General features: G+C 34.4%; 1 protein-coding gene across 1 annotated transcript in view; it reads right to left on the bottom strand.

The window, feature by feature from the left end:
• Positions 1-18,691, bottom strand: part of WDR72 (WD repeat domain 72) — a 205,527-nt gene that overhangs the window by 82,037 nt on the left and 104,799 nt on the right. Inside the window, exons 15-17 of the mRNA XM_033436956.2 lie at positions 7,337-8,154; positions 4,563-4,654; positions 461-540 (exon numbers count right to left, since the gene is read on the bottom strand). Of these exons, the coding sequence (XP_033292847.1) occupies positions 461-540; positions 4,563-4,654; positions 7,337-8,154 (990 nt within the window). The remainder of the gene's footprint in view (positions 1-460; positions 541-4,562; positions 4,655-7,336; positions 8,155-18,691) is intronic.

Raw genomic sequence — 18,691 nt, 5'->3', positions numbered from 1 at the left:
AAAAATCCTTAAAAGAAGAAGAAAGACTTAAATTGGACATTGAGGAAACCAACTCTCTATATCAGCTCACAGATGAAAAGGACAGAAAAATGATTTCTAATTATACCTACCAAATTCGCAAGCCTAGGGACTTTTATATCCAATTTTGAAATCAAATAGTAGACATTTCTGCCACCAACTGAAACCTCAGTGGGCAATAAGTTACCTGTAACAACATAAACATCCCTTCCTCAGCCCTTTCTATTCATGCCTCTTAACTTGGTGCATCCTTGCATGTTATTTTCCACTTTTCCCTCATTATTAGTCTCTGCGTTAGTCCTATTAAATGAAATACCCTGGAAGAAAATATGTGAGGACAAGAGTACCTACTAACGTATACTCTCAGGTAAAGGGGAGTATGAATGAACCACAGCAGCAAGGAACTCTTCCAATAACTTCAAGAACATGAACCGTATCATACCTGGACAGACTGGTCTTTCCAACAGGAAATTAGCTTCAAAAGTGAAACGTCAGCTTCAGGTAGATGGGATTCACTCTTACCTAGAAATATATAGAACACATTTATATCTTCAGAGTATTACACATGGATGCAGCCCAATGATCTTCAACCCTGGCTGCACAATTAGAATCACCTGTGCCTTTTTTTTTTCCCACAAACACGGATGCCCAGGTTCAATCTTCCAGTGATTCTGGTTTAATAGGTCCCTGGGTGAGGGTGGAGCAGGCATTAATACTTTTTAAAAGTATCTCAGCTGATTTTCATATATAGCCAGAGTCAAGAAACATTAATTAACTTATATATATATATATTTCTAACAATTATACTAATACACATTCACATCAAATCAAATTCATCTGTATACCTTAAACCCATTTCAGTACCTTTTTGCCAACAAAATACAATGACCAACATTCCCCCCAAAACAGATCACTGAATTTTACAATGCCTTCCTCATACAAATAATCCCTGAAATTCTACCTTGCCATGAAGCAGTATCTATCACACAGAAAATCCTATAAAAGACTTCCTTTGATTCGTCCTTACCGAGCTATACTACTCTGATCAATAGGTATAGCACTTATGTTTTAATTTGACTCATTTTGTTATGTATTGTTTCTTTTTAAGTTTGCCCTTTTAAATGTCCTTTCTATCTATTTGCCCTAATGTTCAGTGTGAAATTTTAAGAGTGAGCTATGGCTTGGTTTATTTAAATTGATCCATAGAGTGTCCGACAGTTACCTACACAAAAAAGCACTTAATAAGTGTCCTTTCATTAATTGAAAATGAACATATTATCATCCAAATGAAAAAATCAATGAATTAAGGCTTTCTGATGGCTAAAGTATATTATCTAGGTGCCAGATCCAGGAGCGAGATAAGGAAGAGTGATGCAGGCTTGCACTGGAGGGAAAATTGCTATAATTGTCTATTTAAATTAATGTTTGAAATCCTGGATCAACTATTTAAATTAGTATTAGTCCAAGATGCTTTTCATTGAATTACCATTTTATATATTAATAGATATGTGTGGGTGTGTGTGTATATATCTCACATTAGTGGTGAAGGGAAATGTAATAGAAGGTATTGATATAATGTAAACTGACAATATGAAAGAAATATATAAGAAACTTCTGCTCATTAATATCATCATTTTCTCCTGATGGAACCTATGATGTGAATTTGAAATGCCCAAGAACAGTACATAAAAGATGTGATATGATACAACACTATGAGTTTGAAGTCGTATTTTCCATTTCTTCATGAGCACAGCAGGTAACAGAGCATTTTCTTTTGATCGCTTTCCTTTCTCCCTCTCTCACTTTGTTGACCTTGTGATTCCACCATCAAAGCTAAGTATCGGTCTCAACCGTAACTACTTACTGGCATCATGGGGTACTTCACAGCACACTTTAATGTGATGTTAAAATTTTAATATGAGATGGAAATGAGAGCCAACTTTTCTTGGCAATAACAGTGAGTTAAAGAATTAATTATAACTTCAGGGGGAAAGATAAAAAGAAAACATCCCAGGCTTCCTCAGGCTTGGACTTTATAGAATTAATAGCATGAAGTGAATCCCTCCTTTCCCTTCACCTCCCATCTGGCGACTATAAAGCATAAAACTATGTTTCCTTAGTACCTAACTGAATTTTAAATGCTATAAATGCCACCTCTCAACATCAGGGAGATTGTTCAGTAATAACACTAGTTGCTCAGGCTGCTTTGGTTGGGAAGTCATAGGAAAAGTTGGGGCCTCCTTGGTTCTGGTTAGCAAATCCCTAAGTCTCTGCAGAAACTACTTATACTGCACCTTAAATTCTAGTCTCTTTCCTAGTGTTATAAAAAAATGAAAATTAGACCAAATAACCCTAAAAAGGGCTACTATCTAAGGAGAAGGCTGGCAATCCAGACTGGATCATATAGAGGAATCATGACTTGTAATCATAAATATGAGAAGTGGCCTGACATAGTGGAAAGAACAGGGGTATGGAATTAGACGGAGTTGGACTGGAAACCTAGCCCTTCAGCTTGTCGGCTGGTTGACTATGAGTGAATCATCTAACTTCTCTGAGTCCCAATTTTCTCAAGGGTAAAACGGAGATAGATCCTCCTACTGTGCACTGCTGTTTATATATTATTTGATGTAATATGTAATGTAAAGTCATTGGCATAACTCTTTGGACATACTAGGGGCTTAATAATTGGAAGCTATTAATAAACTCTCACTTTAAAATATCCCAAATGAATATTCTTTTCAGTAGCCCTGAGAGGGCCACTGTGCAGTGTTGTTCAGGTCATACCAATGTATTGATCACATACTGCACAACTTTGGAAGCAAAATGCGCATCAATTCTGGAATCTTATTCCCATTTTACAAATGCAGTAAATTCGGCTTTTAAAGGAGTAAAAGATACACCCAAAGTTAAGTAGTAAGTGGCAGAACTTGATCTTGAACCTTAGTGGTTTATCTCCAAAACCATTGTTCTATTTTCTATTCATCCATTAATCCAAAAGCACTTGCTTAATTCCTTGCAGGCATTGTTCTAGGAACTGGGGACACAGCAGTGAATAAAACTGTCATAAAAAACAATAACCTAGGGAGGGTGGGAGGGAGAGAGATGCAAGAGGGATGAGATATGGGAACATATGTATATGTATAACTGATTCACTTTGTTATAAAGCAGAAACTAACACACCATTGTAAAGCAATTATACTCCAATAAAGATGTAAAAAAAAAAAACAACAAAAAAACCCAATAACCTCCCTGGAGCTTACATTTGAGTAGCAGGAAGTAGATGGCAAATGGAAAAATGCTGTACAGCATGTCAGATAGTGAAAAGGATTATGATAAAATAGGGAAAGGGGTAGGGTATGCGGGAGAGAAGGGAGGGCACCTTCACTGATAAGATGGTATTGGAGGAGGAATTGAAGGATGGAGGATGGAGGTGGGGAGCAGCAGGTTGACTTCTGTGGAATCTGGAGAAAGGGCATTCTAGACAGAGGGAACAATCAGTGCAAAGACCCTAAACCCTGCCTGTCATGTGTGGGTAAGAGTTAAAAAGCCCAGCAAAGCTGGAAGGAGTGAAGCAGGGGATGAGTACAAAGAGATGAGGTCAGATGGGGGTGTGTGTCTGATGATGTAAGTAGAGCAGCCAGGTTATACAGGGCCTTGTGAGCTATCCTAAGGACTGTAGCTTTTATTCAGAGTGAAACATAAGCCACTGAAAGGTTTTAAGCGGTAGCATGAGGTTCTGACTTAGTTTCAAATAGATGACTCTGGATGTTTGGTTGGGAATAGAGTGTAGGAACCAAGAATAGGAGCAGAGGGTAGTTAGGAGGCTTCTGTATCCAGGCAAGAGGGGATGAAGGCTCACACCAGGGGGCTGGCCATGTAGGTGGAGAGAAGCAGTCAGAATCTGGGATATATTCTGGAGGTAGAACCAACATGATTACTAAAACATTGGATGTGGGGTACAAGAAAAAAGGGGAAAGTCAATATGACATTAAAGTTCTTGGCCTAAATAACTGTAAAGATGGGACTGCCATTTAATGAGATGTCAAAAATTTGGAGAAGCAGATTTTAGAGATGAATTAGCCATTTGGCATCAAAAGAAAATCTAAACACCAAGACTGTTACTCAGAAAAATTCAAGGACCATTATATAATCTTCTGAAATAACTGTAAAACTCTCTAATATAATAATTACTTATTTGGTAATAAAGATATTGATACAGTAAATTCCCCATAAATCACATATGACCTTAATTTAATATTCAAATGTTTCCTTTGCTGAAAAGTTTCATACTTTTAGGTATTTCAAAGATCATGTGATGAAATCTATCATATTACATGTCTTATAAGATATTTACTTTAATAACAAAATTTCATGTATATTTCAAATATAGACAGAATACAAAACTATAACCATGTAAAATACAGACTGAATCAAACAATAAACATGCACACTTCTTATTCTAAACTGTAGGGTGCTATCCAGTTATAGCACTTTTATTTCATAGAAGAAAAAAAATTATTAGACTATATCTGTAACTCCTTTACCATTTTGTAAATAACCGTAGAAGCTTGAAATATTTAAAATATCATTCCCAGGACTTTTCATCTTCTTATGCACAGACTCCATTGTGAAAGAACTGTTGAAATAAGATTCAAAGGATATTATTAAAGATGTATAAAAAACATTTTGAGAAATAAATTGATGATATGACTGCATGACCCCTTTAACAAATTTGGGAATTGAACACATTATTTTTAGCAATATCTTTGACATTATTCTCTTCAGTGAATCTTTTTTCCCCACTTTAACTTACCTAAAACCCTAACCCCAAGTGAATTGTGAATCTTAGTTTACCAGAATTATCTTGTGATCCACTTTTACTGGAGGGGCCTTGCGACTTTAGGTCATGTGATTTGTGGCTAATGTAATAAATTTTTGAATCCTAATATGTTCATAGCTGCCAAAAAATTATCCCTAGGTACCATCAGGACTTGATGAAGACAGGCTTTACCCTAGTCCAGTGATTCAATGAGAGGACTTTCAGATACTATCCAGGGATATTCTCATAGGCAGATAGCTCTTTCCTTAAAATTCAGTTTCGTCACACACTCAGTTGTTAAGCATAAAAAGATTTCTCCACCTTTACAACCACAGTGAAATGTTAGCAAAATGGCCAAATTTATTGGAAGGATTTGGAGTGACAAATCCAATACACATTGTTTTGATTTCCCTAAATATAACATGCAGTCTCCAATAGCAGATCAAATCTGAAATGGCTTATTTAGGGAAGCAGTCTCTAATCCTGACACTTCCATTCAATAATTTGTTTTAATGCAGAATTTTGTAAGGATTAACTAAAGTGTGGCAATGATTTTAAGGCCATTTAATGGAAAGCATGCTGAAAGCCCTTAATCTCCCCTAAAGGGCACCAGATATATCCTTCACATCCTGTATTCAGTATCTGGAACAAACTTAGAATGAAAACCTCTGGCGACAATAACTGAGTCCCTCATCTGCTCTGTGGGATCATGATTAGGCTAACAAATATAAGTTGTTTTTAAGAATTTGAAAAAATCTTGATGATCACCTATTCTATTCATCTCATTTTGTAAATGGGGAAAGCAAGGCCCAGAGGGGCTAAGCGACTAGTCCAAAGCCACATGACTAGTTTAACAACAAAACCAGGGTTCATTCTCAGGTTTTCAGGCTTGGCTGACTACAGTTTTTTTTATCATACTTTAGGTGTTATTTAATTTTCTTAGTAATAGAAAGAAAAGTGCCTAACTGAAATTAAAATACATATATATTATATATATAAATTATAAATATGAAGTTATATATTATATAAGTGTATATATATATATAGTAATGAACAGAAGAAAAGAAAATAGAGGAAAATTAAGTATATGAATAATGAAATTCACAGTCTCTGTTTTCTCATTATTAGGGCCACCAAACAGAAAATGGAAAACCCTATAGCATAGAAGCATTATAATGATAGGGAGCTTAACACTGAATCTACATAATCCATATGGATTTGCTACCAGACTGTAGGTTCACTGAAGGCAGGAACTCTATTATCTAGTACCTGACACAGATATTCGTTGAACTGAGCTCTTAACCAAAGAATAGAAATGTCAAGGACTATTTACCACCATGTACTGAGCAGTTCAAACGGCACATCTTCTATAAAGGCTTTCTGATGGTTTCATCTCACACTAATTATTCTCTTTACTCTGACCACCTATAATACTTACCTATACAACAAATATTTCTCCTTGTTCCTTCAGTGTTTTCTACTTATTTCATGTGCATTATCTTCATCATTTCAATTAGTTCCTACCCAAATGAGAAATTTATTTATATTTCTTCTATGAGCTAGTGCTAAAGACATATTCAGTAAGCACTTGATGAATTGAATCCAATCTCCTAACATCAGACTATGAAAAAGTATATTGAATTTTAGCAGTGGGAGAAGGTAAACACAGAGTCAAGGTTAGCAATCAGGCTCTGGAGTTATACTGATGCCCAGCCTTGAATCAGCTTGTAAGGCTCTGAATTAATATTGGGGTTGATACTTTCTCTCCATAAGCCTCAATATCCTCATCTATACAATAAACAAAATAATGGTACCTAAACCCCAGCTTTGCTGTGCACATGAAGTGAAATCATGTATGTAAAGGGCTTACATGGTGACTAGTAGATATTAAACACTCAAAAAACAATGCCTATTATTACTAAACTGTACTTTCTATAAGTGAATTAATGATAACCTCTTCTATTTTAATATGCCGAAGTATGAATTAAACAGTGGGATTTGAGGTATGAAATTTTCAAATTTTTCCTTTCCTAATGATATATGAAGTATATCATCATAGGCATTTATTTAAATGTTTTTTGTTCATACTTAATTCACAACAAGTATAATGGATTTCAAGGTGTGTGTGAATCTGTCTACCTATCTGTCTATCTATTGAATCATTCAGCATCCAGTACTGTGAATTTCCTGGCACATATTATGAGAGCAATGGATATTTGTTGGATGAATAAATCTTAAAACATATAGATGTATTGCCCAAAGTCGTCTCCAATCTCAAAGAATTAAAAGGAAGATTTTCTTAAAATTGTTTTAAGCTAAAGGAGATGTTGCATATTTACTCTTCATCTAAAGGAAGGAAGGAAGGTAGGAAGGAAAGAAGGAAGGAAGGAGAGGAGGGAGGGAGGGGGAGGAGGGAGGCTAGAGAGCTAAATATAACAAATAATGATAATTTTTTAATGTCGTAAATAAGAATAGTCAAAATCTCTAAGCATGTCTTACCTGTCAATTCCACATGCCAGTTCTAAAGGCATGTTAACTAACTTATTAACTAAAAATAGTTTGCTCAATAAGTAAAAGATAGTGTTTGGCTCTTGCAAAGAATCAGAATTATTTTCCGGTCTTCTTGGCATCCCAGCCTGATTTGGAAGAGTGGAAGTGTATTTATTTGACAAGTCCAAAACTTTTCTGGAAAACAAATTTACTTTTGAATAGTCTTTTTTCATTTCAGCATTGCATAAATCCCAACCTGGCAGCATCAATGAGAAGTGATCTTCATTTGAAGCAAGTCCTAAAGAAACGGGACCCTGAAGTTTTAAAATATTGAGATGCTTAATGCAAAGATTGTCTAATTCTTTATCCACTCCCCATGGCAAAAGGCAAGATAGGAGCAATTTAGCTGTGTCTATTGTGAGGTTGGCATTGACTTTTCTAGATTGCTTAGGGTGCATCTTTTTGGAGCTCTTTATTTTCTTCTGCCTTTTAATGCCATCATTTTCTTCTGATAACTTCACGGTATTTTCTCCTTGGGCTGGGCTTTCACTAACAGGCTTGGCTTGTGCCTCCACTGAGAGAGGACCACAGGCAGTTTTATTTCTTTTCAGTGTCAGTGTTTTCTTCTCTACTGTGCTTTTGGCTCTTCTCAGGATCTCACTGCCATAGAATGAATTGGAAGGGTCAACGTCACAGATTGGAGTTGGCAGCAAAAGTTCAACAAGGTTTTCCAGATCAAATAGAAGGATATGAAAACCAATGTTACTCCATTTTGTCTTCACAGGCAAGACATTAAAAGGTCCTGAGAAACACTTGGCATCAGCGACCTAAGGGAGATTTTAAAAATTTATGTGTCAAAGTTCTTATTTTTAAGTGATTTTATTAAAAGTTCCATGATATTAAAATGGCATAAAAAGAAATTAAGTAGCAACACAACCCAAGGCATTTTAATTTTTTGCCTTAGCTATAAAAATTCCCTTCTAAATTCAACATTCTATATTCTAATTTTTTTGAAAAACTTTTCCTTTCTAAAACTTTCATTTTTTCCTCTAAAAAATATGAATTAGGCCTATAGAGTAAGATGGCATCAGATTAACTTTCTTCCAGATACACTTTCATATCTTCTTATCAGTATAGCCATGAAAACATACAATAGGGGAAAAGTGGGTATGAAAATTGAGAAGAGCAGTTAGAGCACCTGCAGTAATTTAAGAAGTCTTTTAACAAAAATGGTCTCTCGAAATTTGTTTAAAATTTTTAATAATTGGAAGTAACCTAAATGTGAACAAGTATCAAATTGCTTTTTTTTTTATTTTAAAGGCTCTCCTTGTGGACTTGCATTTGTTCTTTCTATAAGATGATTTTGCCCTAGATACTGGCATGGTGGGCTCCCACAATTCAGTTATGTTCCTGTTCATTTAGGGTGCCTTACTTGAGTACCATATACTCTCATGCCAACCTATTACTCTCTGTCTTATTCCTTGCTTTTTTTTCCTCATGGTACTAATTATTACCTTATATTATATGAAATATTTATTTGTTTACTGTATATCTTCCCCAGTATCACTCAAACTCCACCCCTGGTGTTTTGTGCATCCCTTTGTTCCCAATGCCTATAAAATAATGCTACTATACAGTATTATTATTACTATACAGTATTATAAATATTTGTCGAATGAACAATTAGTATATATATACAATGGAATATCATCCAAATATATTTAAATGATGGTGTACGACTGTATTTTTTGGGGAAAATGTGTTCTATTAGGCCAGAAAAAATCCTTTTTGTAAAACTATGGGACTTCTCTGGTGGCACAGTGGTTAAGAATCCGCCTGCTGGGCTTCCCTGGTGGCGCAGTGGTTGAGAGTCCGCCTGCCGATGCAGGGGACGCGGGTTCGTGCCCCGGTCCGGGAAGATCCCACATGCCGCGGAGCGGCTGGGCCCGTGAGCCATGGCCGCTGAGCCTGCGCGTCCGGAGCCTGTGTTCCGCAACGGGAGAGGCCACAACAGTGAGAGGCCCGCGTACCACAAAAAAAAAAAAAAAAAAGAAATAGAACCTGCTCTGATTCAATACCCCTGCCTACTGTCAGAGGTTAAATACTATCTTGAATTCCATGTTTATGATTTCTTTGCTTTCATTTAGTGTCCTAATCTTAAATATCTATTCCTAATTAATCTATTTGATTCTGCATGTTCTCAATTTTCATAAAAATATAATTATGCTGCTTATAATTTTCCATGATTTGCTTTATTTATGCTGAATTTTGCGATTGTGAGATTCATATTTGTTGATTACAGCTGTAGTTCTTTCATTTTTACCACTATAAAGTATTATACTATATGATAACTACAGTTTATTCATTTAAATGGATATTTAAATTATCTTCAAGATTGAGTATTACAAAAAGAAAAAAAGGCACAGTGAATATTCTTCTGGTGAAGACTTTCTTCTGGTGCACATCTGCAAAACTTTCTAGAGTGACACTGATAATTCATAGGATACGCACAACTTCAACTCTGTTAGATTTTCCCAAATAATTGTATCAATTTATAAGTCTCAGTAGAGACTACTCAGTAGTCTCAGTAGTATAAAGAGTTTCCATGCTCCACATCCTTATTAATACAGGATCTCATTTTTGTCAATATGGGGATATAAGATGGTATCCCTTGTAGTTTTAATTTTCTTTTTTTAATTATTACCATTAATTATCATTGCAATATTTCATTATCTTTTCACATTTGTTTATAAAGTGTCTGCCTATGGCTTCTATAAACTTTCGTTTGTCTTTTCCTTATTGATTTTTAGGGTTATACATTCATTCTAGAGGTAATCTTTTGTTGGTTATGTGGTCCAAATACTTCTCTCTATTTGTGGCCTGTCGTTTCTCTATTTTTAATAGTGTTTTACGATGAACACTGAATTCCTATTTTAATGCTATCAAATTTATGAAATATTTACTTTAAAAATTATAGGTATCCAGAGGATATAAAATTATTTACCTATTTTTTTCCCAAAATTTAAAGTTCCACACAACTTTTTAATTCTTTCCTACTTTTCTCTTTCATATTTGTGTTTGGTTCCCAACTGGGAATAATTTTCATGTTTTTTAAAATTTTGACATTCAATTATTCCAACGTTATTTGTGAATTTGTCCTTTTCTTACTGATCTCTGTTCCCTGGGACATTAATCAATTTATCTATGACTGCACAATACTCCATTGTATAACAGCTTCATGAAAAGACTTTAAGAGGTGATTGGGTAGTTTCTCCTATCCTGTTCTTTTACTTCTTTATATAAATTTGAGGATGTTTATCAAATTCCGGATTATATCTCCCACTTATTTAGATAGTGCTTAATTTCTTTTGATAGTTTTATAATTGTTCAAAATGATGCTTATATTATTTGCCTGTAATTTTTAAACTTTCTGTAACACCTATAACTATGGGTCCTTTTTCATTTCTGACATTATTTTTGTTGCTTTTGTTTCTTTCTTACCAGAAGTTTCTCAGTTTTTATTTTCTTTTCAAAGAATCAACTTTGACTTTGTTCATCCTCTCAACGGAATCATGTTTTTCTTAGGAGATAGTTTCGCTGAGTATACTATTTTAACTTATTCTCTCACAGCAATTTTAAGGCATTATTCTGCAGTCTTCTGGTTTCCTTTGATGTGGTTGACATGTCACATAGAGAGCTGATAGTCTGTCACTCCATCTGGCCTTTCTCTCTGCTGCTTTTTAGATCTTGTCTTTAATATTCTGCATAGAATCACAGAATCACTGTGATTCTTCTAGGTGTGTATGTTTTCCCCCAATCTTTCTTACATTGTATCTGAGTATTCCTATCCTTTGTTAATTTTGTGAAGTTCTCAGACTTGTCTTTTTGAATATCTTCTCTCTCTATCCTATTATCCCCTTATGGAACTCTGATTAGCTATTTGTCACTCTATCCCCTTTCATGTTTTTCATCTCTTTGTCTCTCTGTGTCACATGCTGGGCAATCACTTCAGAATTTCTTCTAATTTGCCAGTTTTCTTCCCCCCGTCTCTATCGTGTCATTTAACTTATCCATGGATTTTCAAATTTCAACTTTTACATTTTTCATTTCTAGAAGTTTTATTTGACAAATTGGTCATTTTTTAGTCAGTTATTTCTTACTTACATTTTTCAAGCCTTCTTTTATTTCTTTAAGCATACTTATTTTGCATTCTGTATCTATAGTTCCAATTTTTGAAATCCTTGTGAATATGACTCTTTTTTATTTTGCTGATGCTTTCCTGTTTCCTTATATGTTTTGTAAGTGTGTGTGTGTATGTGTGAAACATTATTGGTGAGAATCCTTTGAGACATGGGTTAAAGATGCATTCTTCAAGAGAGTATTTGTATTTTTGACTGCCAGGTACTCAGGGGTACCACCAGCAGGTCCCTATTTAAATAAAAATTTTACCTTAAGAGTTTTTCATTTCTTGCAAGTAATGTGAATCCTAACCCTCAATCTGTGTGAAGTTAGGTTATGGTTATCAATTTTCAGGCAAACCTACTTTCCCCCATCCATCTTGGGCTAAAACCAACAGAAAAATATTTATTATCTCCATTTGTGGAACATATCCCTCACCTTGGTTCACTTTTTCACTGCATATACAGCTCTTAGAGAATAACGGATTTGCACAATTTTCTCCAACCTAACTTCCCATCAATACACTGGGCCTGGACATTCCCTCTAATTACCTCTAATTACCTGTGTCACAGTTAAAACCAAAGCTGAGAGAACCCAGAGACTAGCAAATGGTCTTTCAGCCTTCTCTCTCCTGTTTGGATTTGTGTTCTCATTTTGTTTTTCACCTCTAAGAGTTGCCTTAAATTTCATTTAAACTAACATGTATTATTTTTAAGGATGAATTTTAAACTACTTTATTCACTACTTTTAGAGAATTAATCAGCGCTGTTGTTCAGACTATTAGCCTACAAAGAGACAGAAATTGGGTTTGTAAAGAACACTAAAAATTAAAATACTCAGTTTTGATAATGGAGCAAGAAAATGGGCACTCTCACACACTGCGTGATGGGTGTAAGCTGGTATCTCTTTCATGGAAGGCAATTAGCAAAATGTATCAATAACCTTAAACTATTATATACCCTTGGATGCAGAAATTCTTCTAAAAATAATTTATCCTGGGGTAAAATTACAAAGATGCACAAAATTATATGAAAAAGAATGCTCATTGTTAAATTTTCTATATCAGTAAGCTGAAAGTAAATGTTCCATAATAGAGATTTGGCTAAAACATTATGGTATATGCACACATTAAAATATTAAGTAGATATTAAAAAGAGTCCTTTATAAAATACATAATGTCACAGCAAGAACTTCACATATATTGTCGATAGAAAATACCTAGATTTGAAAAGTACAGTTTGATTTTTTACAAAACTGCAGATTTCTTATGACTCCTGATTATATCTATTTTTAAAACTCCTACAAAAGTTTGTATTTTACCATACAAAACAAATGCTGTTTTAAAAAAGTAATACAAATTGACAGAGAAAATATTAATAATAGATATGGCTATCTAAATATTTTTAACAGGTACCTCTAAAAAAACAAAGTGCATTAATCAGGTTAAACTTAAAAGTGTAAGAAAAACAATTACAGCATAAATGATCAAAGGCTAATATTTTAGATATTTAAAGAACTCACAAAAATTAATTAGCCATATACTCAAGAGAAAAAATGAGAAAAGGAGATTTAAAAAATATCACAGAGGGGAATAGTTTTTAAACCATTTGTCCCAATAAAAAGGAAACAAGTATAAAATTTTATATACTATACCAGTTTTGATCCCTTAAATTAGCTAGAATTTTCACAGATTTGTAACAAACAAAAAGTAGAGTATCCCAAACTGTTGAGTGATCATTTCAAGGTGAACTCTGATAAGATCTAGATGTCCTTAACATTTTTCAAAACTATTGTGATAATATGTATCAAGAGTCTTAAAAATATTGAGTATCATCTTCCCTAATTGAGATGCTACTTCATGTTCTTGAAGGTTACCATTCCCAGTCCATCCTTTGGGTTTATGCCTGGTTTTCTTTCATTCAGCTGTCATTCAAGAGGTCCTTGCTGAGTATGTATTAAGTAGAACATGGTGTGAGAAGCTATCCACCCAATACAGAACAAGACCCAGCATCTGCATGGATGCAGCTCACATTCTTTACACTCAGAGGGGAGAGACAAATGTGCCAAGCACTAACCACATAGCTTAGATGAGGGCAGTATAAGCAAAAATATAGGAAACTAGAAAGATCTGAAGAAGGCATCTCAGCCTGAAAGATACAAGTAGGAGTCTAAGCAGAAGTGACACCAAACTGAGATCTGAAAGATAAGGGAGAAATGAACTGAAGAAAAGTGAGAGGCCAAGTATTCCAGGCAAAGGGAAGAGAATGGGAAGCCCCCTAGAGTGATGGCTGGAAGAGGAGTGAGAAGGTATGTAGGGATCATGCACTGTGACAATCTTAGTTTGTCTACAGAGTAGAGTACGGGAACGTATTACAGAATGAGACAGACAGGACAGGAGCCAGATTACACTGAAGCCCTGCAAACTGTTGAGTTTCAAATTTACTCAAAGAGCAGTTATGACCCTTGAAGGGTATTAAGCAAGGAAGTCACCTATTCACGAACTATAGCCATAGTTTCTTTTGAATTAGGGGTTAATGAAGCAGGCTGAAGACAGGGTTTTGCCCTCCTGTGCACTTCCACTTCCCTAAGCAATAATATTCTCTGGACACAACAGCTAGACCTCCTCAATTACTGGGCCACTCAAAAATCACAGCAATGATTCTAGCAGTATACACATTCCCTGGTCTGGTCTCATCTTCTTATTTTGAGATCCACACCACCACAATAGGCCCATTGTACTGCCATAAACAAAAAAATCCTAAATTTCTGTCCCTAAATGTGATCACCTTAAGCCTCAGGAGCAACTGGATGTTTTACAATATTTTCAAATCACAAATATTATTCCAATTTTATTTAACATACAACAAAGTTGGCTTCCATTTGGAAATAAGTCCATTGGACAATATGTATAAACCATTGTTATATTTGAATGTACTAAAATGATTAAATGTTATAATGCTAGCCAGTGATCATTGTTTGAGCATTTTAAAATCTTTTAAGAAATAGTATATTTTTAAAGTCACATCACCAAAGGATTTGAAAAACAATATTTACCATTGTTTTAGACATAAGTAACATAGAAAGCAAATAAATACCTATAATAGTAATTCCTGGGTTTTAACATATCATGAACTGGGCAATACATAACTTTTAGTAATGTGTAGCAAAGGTTACAGTAATTCTTAAACTTATTTATATTTATATGTTACCTATATACAATATATTACTCAGACAAGAATTCTAATAACAGTAACCTGCTAAATCATGACTGAATGATGTTGTGTAAAAATAGAAATGTAATTATATTACTTTTCGAATGATAAAGTATATGTAAACCATCATTATAACAGGAGTGTTTTAGAAACACTCACCAATCTGGTTACAATAAAAAGTCTAGAATAAATAATTAAATACAAGAGTATTTCATTCAATCTATGTCACTGCAAAAATGTGAGGGCTAAATATAAATTTTAAGTTATTAGTTTACATGTTGTTTATAGAATGCTCTCTGATTGCTTGGCAGATACTTCCCCAAAATGTACTGTCCAGGTTTTGCATACATCAGAAGGTGCTGGTTTTTTCCCCAACTTCACATCATGTTTAGTCTCACTCTCTGACATTCAGGTTGAGGCAAGAGTGGAGGTATGGTTTACAATCAGGACAGCAAGAGGGTGGCACTAAAGAACAATGGTCCATTCCAACCTCTGAACTTTGTGAGGCTGGGGAGTAAAATGGTACTGATATATCTACATGTGAATGCTCTAAACAGCAGGTGGGGAGTAGAAAGAGGCACACAGAGCTGAGCTCTTTGTCTGAAGTACACAGATTTGGGGAAAAGCTACTGAGTCAGAAAGTCTACAAGTAGAATCCCAGATGGCCAGCAGGCAGAAATTATTCTTCTACTATCAGCAAGAACCCAGAATAAATGACAGGTAAAACTAAAGTTAACAACACAAAATTCAAACTCTCAACAGCCCAGTATACATGTAAAAAAGAAAACCAAAAAAGACCCAAACGTTTGGAGGAAAACAATGTAAAAGGTGTGAAGGTATAAGTCTAACATCTTTATAAAAAAAATGTCTATTCACTTATTTTTTTCTTCATCTTACTGTGTTCAGTTGTGCCTCTTCTTTTCCTATCTGATTCAGAAAGACAAAATGGTTTAAAAAGACTGTTTTTACCTTCTGTCTTTGAAGGTGGAAATGCACTGTCTAACAACATGTTCTGATAAAACTTCTTCCTGAAAACAAATTGAATCCCCCACTGAGTTTGTTTTGAAAGAATCTGACCTGCCCAACCTACCACAGATACAAAATGCTGGTAAAACTGATGCTTAAAATTACACTCACCTGCTCACTCTTGTGATTTTTGTGCAATAATACCTAGTACAAACATTTAAATCCTAAGTGAGAAAACATATAGATTATAACTGGCAAATATTTTAGATATTTAGTTTTGTTAGAGCAAGAAGAATTTAGAAATGATTTAATCTGACCCCTTCCCCTTACACAAGGGAAAATGAGGGACAGAGAAGTAAAGTGATTTGTTCAAAGTTACCCGTTTGGTAAATAGCCAAGTCAGGATTCTCAAGTCTGTTTTTTTCTATCTATTCTTCAGATGATATTATCAACTTAAGTTTTTCAAAGAATGGAATAATGTTTTTTTATTTATTGTTTCTAAGATATACAGAGGGTCCTCATTAGCTAAGCATTCCTTTTATGAAACACCATATTCACTGAGATGTATAAGGAAGAAAAAGTAATCATTATATGAAAATATTTACTAATGAGCTGATCATTTATAAAATTAGTACCCAAACACTCCTCCCTTTCTAACATCCATCAGTCAGGTTCTGACTGATTATCAAATAATGCAATCCAATTGCAAAGTAAATAGCAAATACTGTTAAAAATGCAGGATTACACTAAATCCAGACAGGGATATTGGAACTATCTGAGTCATACCCATTGTCATTGACTAATAAGAATCCAGCAGAGAAGACCAGTTAACAACTGAAGAAGAGAAAATTAATTCAGATGCTTCAAATGACAAACTTGTAACATAAAATATATAAGAGAGGCCTGTGAAACACTTGATTATCTTCTTGTTTTGTTTTGTTTTTGTTTTCGCTTGATTATCTTTTAAATGGTTTTCTAAAATAACTCTATATTATTCAATATAAAATTCAAACATGAAGTAAAATGTAACATATTATGTACCATACAGTTTAATTTAAAAAAATACACAAAACAAAACACATGATTTGTTCTAAAGAAGTAGTATATAATTACAATCATAATCTAAATTTTGTTAAATATAATATAAATCACATTTTAATAATTATAACTTTATTTTTAGTTTAAAGTAAAAATTTTGTTTGGACCTTTATAACAGCTAACTCAACAGATTAACCCATGCTTTACAATCCTCCTGACCACTGGTAGGCTATGTTGTACTTTCTGCCTTCTAATCACAGGAACTATGATGTTTGCTTGTCGGTACTTTCACCTTTGTGTTCTCAATATTCTTTCCCAGGCTTATAACTTTAATTGCGTAATTTAATAAGTTATATAAAAATTGGGGAATTCTGCATGTAAAATGTAGCCCCTGAGAAAACAAAGTTTAGTAATCTGTATAGAGGTTCAGAATTAGCCTCCCCAAAATGTATCACTTTTGCATGAGGATTATTTTGAACTAAAGGTAATCCAGACCCTGAGAGTTCAAGAGAAACTACTGCCCCTCCCTTAACTAGCTAGAAGAATTTAAGTTGGGGATTTTTCCCAGAAAAGAGTTATAACCAGAGATAGATTTTATCTAAGTGGCTCCATCTATATGTCAAGGCAAACGTCTAATTACCCATACATGTGCTCTTCTGCTTATCATCCTGTGAATGACCCTCCTGTCCTTGAAAGCCCCAGACTCCTATCCCCTTCCTTAGCTCAGGATGTCATATATACCTCATTTTACCTTTCTATCTCTAACCCTCTCATGTTTGTGGGATTCCCATAAGTATAAAATTAAATTTGATTTTCTCCTGTTAATCTGTCTCATGTCAATTTAACTCTTAGACCAGCCAGAAGAACCTAGAAGGGTACAGGAAAGTTTTCTTCCTCCCTGACATCTGAATGACTCTATGGTGATGAGTCACTCTAACAACTTCTTTTTAACTAGGTATGGATGAAGCCATGTAGCAGATCAGAAAATAATCATAAAAATATACAAAGATTCAGCACTCTGGTTACTCTGTAATTTTCTAAATTCTTCCTATTCTTTAAATAAACAAAAAACTGGAAGTCACAGTTGATGCATTGCAAGTGTAGTTCATGCCAGAAAAAAGATTAGGAATTCTAGAAAATGTATCTATACTCAAGGGAAAGTATCCACATCAAAAGATTTGTGACAATGGGAGTTTTTCAAGTAAGGATGGCACAGATGATGGGGGGTGGGGGGAAATGTGGTATCTGTGTATTGAACACTACCACTGAGAAATTATATGATGATTAACAAACATGGTAAATTTACAGAAAAGGTAACACAATTTCTTGAAGTAGAAAATTTTCTGAGAAACAACTCTGCAACGTAGATGAATTTATGACCTAATATACCTAATATATTATATAAGAAGTTACCTTTAAAACTCATGCCACAAAAAGCAGAGAATACAGTACATGGATACAAAAGGAAATTACAGTAGCTGCCTACATCTTTGCTACTAAAAACTTCAGACAGCTACTTTTTTTAAAATTAATTTTTATTGGAGTATAGTTGCTTTACAATGTTGTGTTAGTTTCTTGCTGTACAGCAAAGTACATCAGTCATATGTATACATATATCCCCTCTTTTTTAGATTTCCTTCCCATTTAGGTCACCATGGAGCATTGCGCAGAGTTCCCTGTGCCATACAGTAGATTCTCATTAGTTATCTATTTTATACATAGTAGTGTATATATGTCAGTCCCAATCTCCCAATTCATCCCCCCGTTCCCCCTTTGGTAACCATAAGTTTGCTCTTTATGTCTGTGACTCTATTTTTGCTTTGCAAATAAGTTCATCTCTACCATTTTTTTAGATTCCATATATAAGTGATATTATACCCTATTTGTTTTTCTCTTTCTGACTTACTTAACTCTGTATGACAGTTGCTAGGTTGATCCATGTCTAAGGAATGTCATTATTTCATTCCTT

Source organism: Orcinus orca, chromosome 2, assembly GCF_937001465.1.
Source record: "Orcinus orca chromosome 2, mOrcOrc1.1, whole genome shotgun sequence".
In the NCBI taxonomy this organism is placed as follows: domain Eukaryota; kingdom Metazoa; phylum Chordata; class Mammalia; order Artiodactyla; family Delphinidae; genus Orcinus; species Orcinus orca.
The sequence above is the reverse complement of the archived record's forward strand: the minus strand, read 5'-3'. Positions and strand labels throughout refer to the sequence as shown.